The sequence below is a fragment of the Atractosteus spatula genome, chromosome 10 (assembly GCF_055471065.1).
Source record: "Atractosteus spatula isolate fAtrSpa1 chromosome 10, fAtrSpa1.hap1, whole genome shotgun sequence".
Taxonomy (NCBI): Eukaryota; Metazoa; Chordata; class Actinopteri; order Semionotiformes; family Lepisosteidae; genus Atractosteus; species Atractosteus spatula.
In genome coordinates, this window is record NC_142715.1 from 25,327,894 (window position 1) to 25,333,336 (window position 5,443).

The following is a 5,443-nucleotide window of genomic DNA, read 5'->3' on the forward strand; positions in this document are numbered from 1 at the left end:
GAAATACTGCCAGTTGGCAAGAAAACGACAGCATTTTTTTTCTTTAACCAAAAACCTGCATAGGGAGATGTAGAACAAAAATCCGATTGAGACGTTTTCATTGGGGAGGAGGGTTGTGAAAGGGCAAAAAAATGTATCTGTTCCGTTACGAACGGCGAAGGTCGCAGGTGATTCACTCCTCTTGACTAGGTGGCGCTAGGAGGTGCAGTGAAGTTTATATCCGGCTGCAGAAACTCCTCTTTCTCAGCTCCGCTTCTCGGTTGTCTTGAAGCCGCATCCGCGCTAAAGAATGACGTCATCATACTGCGCGACACTGCGTGTATTTCACACACGTGTGGGTGACTGAATCTTTTTCTTATCATTATTCATTATTATTTTTTAAAGACTTCAGGTTCTGAATATGTAACGTCTCGTCGGCTGAGTTTATGCTTGAACAGAACAGGATCTGTGAAGAATAAAAATAAAGAAGCTATTCTGTTTAAACTTCGGAAGTGAGCCTTTGTTTCTGACCTACTCTGAAGAAAGATGGCGGAGTGCTTGTTAAATCTGCAAATCCAGCTTGACTCTTTCATGCAGGTTTTGCTCAAATCGATCGTGTATGAAGTTTCAGAAGTTTTCCGAAACAGGATTTCTGACTCTGAGGACGAGTTTCAAGACAAACTCCGCAGCGTCTCCCAGATTCTGGTGAGACGGGCCGTATTTAAAATCACACAGTGTGTGGAGGACAGTGTCGGGAGTGAAATGGCGCAGCTGAAGAAGGAAAACGAGAGCCTGAAGTGGAGATTTCAGCTGTGGGAGAAGGATTCGGGAGCAAGAGGAGATCAGGGACAGACAGATCGTGTTGGACACACGCTTCTCTGTGAAGTCACTGCAGAAATAAAAGAAGAAATGTTGTCAGGTCAGTGTGGTGAACTTGTATGTGTTAAAAACCAGTGTATATAACTGACTCACTGGTGAGATTTTTTAAATAACAAACTTTATTTTAAAGAAAACATCTCACAATAGTGAACATTCTCATTCTCATTATCAGTACGCATTCTAACAAAGTATCTAACAAAGTAACAAAGTATCAAACTGTCATCAAATAAACTTTCCGAAAGAGGTGAGAGTATAGTGGAGAGATGCAGAGTGACGTGGGAAAGACTTGTGTGATGTAGCAACGGGATTCTTTATTTGAAACTGAACTGTTTTGTCCGGTTACGATGCTGAAAACACCTCGTTCACATTCAACAATTGTTCCACTGAATCAATTTGTAATCCAACGTCATTAGGAAACACCATTTATAAATATTGTATTCACGTTGTATCGGACTAGATTGTTTTTATTTAAACAAATGATTTTGTAAATAAACATTATTTTGATTGGTTTAGATATTACCGTCCTCCAGGGTCTGTGTCTGTATTAACTCCTCTGGAATATTAATCCGGTGTGTCTGTATTAGCCTCTCTCTCTCTCTAAGTGCATTGTTTATGTACTGTGCAGTAAGTGTGTGTGAATCAACCCCTCTATCTCTCAGTGCAGTTAATTTACTGTAGTGTCCAGTCAGTGTCAGTATTAACCCCTCTCTCTCAGTGAAGTGTTAATGTACTGTAGTGTCCAGAAAGTGTCCGTATTAAACTCTCACTTAGTGCAGTGTTTATGTGCTGTAGTTTCCAGTCAGTGTGTCTGTATTCACCCCTCTCTCTCATTGCAGTGTTTATATGCTGTCGTGTCCAGTCAATGTGTCTGTGTTCACCCCTCTCTCAGTGCAGTGTTAATGCATTGTAGTGTTAAGTCTGTATGTATGTATTAACCTGCCTCTCTCTGTGCAGTTTTAAACTACTGTAATGTGTGGTCAGTGTGTCTGTATTAATTCCTCTCTTTCTCAATGCAGTGTTAATGTACTGTAGTGTCCAGTCAGTGTGTTTGTATTTATCCCTCTATCTCTCTCAGTACAATGTTAATGTACTGTAGTGTCCAGTCAGTCTGTCTGCATTTACCCCCCTCTCTCTGAGCACTGTTAATGTACGGTCTGTATAAATGCCTCTGTCTCAGTGTAGTGTTAATGTACTGTAGTGTCCAGTCAGCATGTCTGTATAAACCCCTTTCAGTGCAGTGCAGTGCTAATATGCTGCAGTGTCCAGTCAGTATGTATCTATTAACACCTCTCTGTCAGTGCAGTGTTAATGTACTGTTATGTCCAATCATTGTCTGTATTTACCTCTCTCTCTCAGTGCATTGTTAATGTGCTGTAGTGTCCAGTCAGTGTCTGTATTAACCCCTCTCTCTCAGTATAATGTTAATGCACTGTAGTGTCCAGTTATTCAGTGTGTCTGTATTAACCCCTTTCTCTCTCAGTGCAGTGTTAATGTACTGTCGTGTCCAGTCAATGTGTCTGTATTAACCCCTCTCTCTCTCAGTGCACTGTTAAAGTAAATGTAACGTGATTGTGATATTATTACAGTAGACTTACTTTTTACATGGTAGTTAGGGTTTTGACAAAGCTAAATCAGAACACCCCCTTATTCCGCTATGTTTAAACAACCCAAATTGATTGTCAGTGTACTAGTACGCATGTGTGTAGTTTAAAGCTTTTTAGATCACATGGCCTCAGCTATCACTACTTTGCTGATGATACTCAAATATACATCCATACCAAACCTGACACTGATGTGTCTGTCTCTATTCTATTTAGTTGCATCTCCCATATAAAATCTTGGATGACTCAAAATGTCCTTCATCTTAACTGTGACAAGACTGAAGTCATGCTTATTGGCACCACCCATCAACTTTGTAAAACCAATGCTGTAACTCTATCTGTAGATAATCTTATACTTGAGCTTCAGTCTATATTGAAAAACTTAGGGATGCTATTTGACGTTTGACCCATATGTGCAGCAAAAATATTGCTCCACTACGTCCTATGTTATCACTAACTGTGGCTGAAAAGTGTTGTCTAATCTTGAATTGACTACTGTAATGCTGTACTCTCTGGGGATTCTAAATCCACATTGAAAAAACTCCAGTATGTCCATAATTCGGCAGCCAGAATCCTGACCAGGTCTAGAAGAAGTGTTCACATTATTCCTATCCTGGAGTCCTTGCACTGGCTTCCTGTCAAGTTGCATGTCGACTTAACAATCCTCCTGCTCACCTATAAGGCTCTCCATGGCTTGGCACCTCAGTACCTGTCTGGTTTATCACCCTACTCCCCACGTCACAACCTTCACTCTTCTAATTGTGTTCTCCTATCTGTCCCCCAGTCCGTCTATAATCAATGGGTGACATGGCCTTCTCCTGTTAGCTCTGGAACTCTCTCCCCAAGGATATCAGAGAGTCACCTTCTCTAAACTCCTTCAAATCCAGATTCAAAACCTTCTTCTTTAGAAGACCCTTCATTGAACTGTTCTTTACCCCTCTGCTCCTACTGTATTTAGTACCACCATCTACTGTCTCCTCTAACTGTGTGTTCTCATCGTGCTTATTTTGTGTATTTTTTGTTGTTGGCATTCTGTAAAATGCTTTGAGAAGCCACCTTTAAAGGTGCTATATAAAATAACGTTTTTTATTATTATTATAAAGATTTTATCTTGTTCTGTGTTTACAGGCTCAGAGGCCAGTGCTCTCTCTGAGGCTGGGGAAAGGGCTCCTCTTGAACAGAAGCATAGTGGGGAGGAGTGGGGCTCCAGTCTGATGCAGGAGACAGAGCTCGTTGCTCCAGAAGGGAAAAAGACTCTCAGTGAGCAGCACACAGAGAGCAGACAGATTGTTGAGGTTCTGGACTCTGTGCCCATGATGAAGATGGAGTCTGAGAGTGGGACACCTGGACTCTTAGTATGTGATGAGTTTACAGAGAAGATGAATAATCTGTACTCAAACAATATTACGCAAGTTTGTAATGAACTAGGCTGTTTCTCTGTACAAGAGCACAAAGAAGAACTGGGTGAGTTTAATCTTACAGAGCAGGACATGGATCCCCAGTTGATTGACCCTGCAGAGCAGCAGACTGATGTACCTGGTGAAGAGAACAATACTGAGTCACAGCACACTGAGAAGAGTCAGTACAGGGAGGAGCAACAGCAGCTCCTACAGGGCTTGATAATAATTAGGCCTTGTTCTGTTCAAGTGGAGAGACTGTCATTGCAGAGTCTCAAACAACCATATGATCCCTTAGTATCTGATGACTTTACACACAGGTTTAATGATCTGGTTACTGAGAAAATTGTTGAAAGTTTTAATGAACTGGAGAGTATGTCTGTTCTTCGGCAAAGAGAGGAACAACTGAATGAACTGGATGGTTTTAGTCTCAGAGAGCTGGAGAAGGAGCCCCAGATGATTCACACTGCTGAGCAGCACACTGAGGGACAAGGTGGAGAAAACAAATCTCAGTTTCAGCACACAGAGCAAGATCATTCCATGGAGCATTTTCAGAATAAGAGACCACAGCACGATCAAAGGATGAGGAAGAATCACTCAAGGCCTTGCTCAGATGGAGTGGACAAACTGCCATTATGGCACAGGGAGGAGCAGCGTTTCTGTCAGTCTAGCATTTCAAAACCCTACCAGCACCTTCACACAGGAGAGAGACCTTTCAGCTGCAGTCAGTGTGGGAAGAGTTTTAGTCGGTCACGTAACTTAATAAACCACCAGCGCATTCACACGGGAGAGAGACCGTTCAGCTGCAGTCAGTGTGGGAAGAGTTTTAGTCACTTGCACAACTTAAAACGACATCAGCGCATTCACACAGGAGAGAGACCTTTCAGCTGCAGTCAGTGTGGGAAGAGTTTTAGTCGGTCAAGTAGCTTAATAGCCCACCAGCGCATTCACACAGGAGAGAGACCATTCAGCTGCAGTCAGTGTGGGAAGAGTTTTATTCGGTCAGGTGACTTAAAAACCCACCAGCGCATTCACACAGGAGAGAGACCATTCAGCTGCAGTCAGTGTGGGAAGAGTTTTAGTCGGTCAAGTAGCTTAATAGCCCACCAGCGCATTCACACAGGAGAGAGACCATTCAGCTGCAGTCAGTGTGGGAAGAGTTTTATTCGGTCAGGTCAGTTAAAAACCCACCAGAGCATTCACACAGGAGAGAGACCATTCAGCTGAAGTCAGCGAGGGAAGAGTTTTAGTCAGATAAGCCACTTGCAATCTCACCAGCACATTCACATAGGAGAGTAACCATTCAGGTGCAGTCAGTGTGGGAAGAGTTTTATTCAATCACATGACTTAAAAATGCACCAGCGCATTCACACAGGAGAGAGACCATTCCGCTGCAGTTAAGAGTGGGTTTTTTTTCCAGTCGGGTGACTTAAAAACACCAATCTAGTCACCAGGTCAGTTATCAGCCAAGTAAACTAAAATGTCTTTCAGTGCAAGTAGGCATGTGACATCCGAAGAAGGCTCCACAGCCGAAACATTTATTTTCTTCTCTTTTCAGCATGGAACAAACCTTTACTTTACTAAAAT

At 42.4% G+C, this 5,443-nt stretch overlaps 1 protein-coding gene across 1 annotated transcript; it reads left to right on the forward strand.

The window, feature by feature from the left end:
- Positions 1 to 525: 525 nt before the first annotated feature.
- LOC148826648 (uncharacterized) lies at positions 526 to 5,083 on the forward strand. The gene is made up of 2 exons (XM_088926263.1): positions 526 to 898; positions 3,588 to 5,083. The coding sequence occupies exons 1-2, from the start codon at positions 526 to 528 to the stop codon at positions 5,081 to 5,083; spliced, it is 1,869 nt and encodes a 622-aa protein (XP_088782389.1).
- Positions 5,084 to 5,443: the final 360 nt, after the last annotated feature.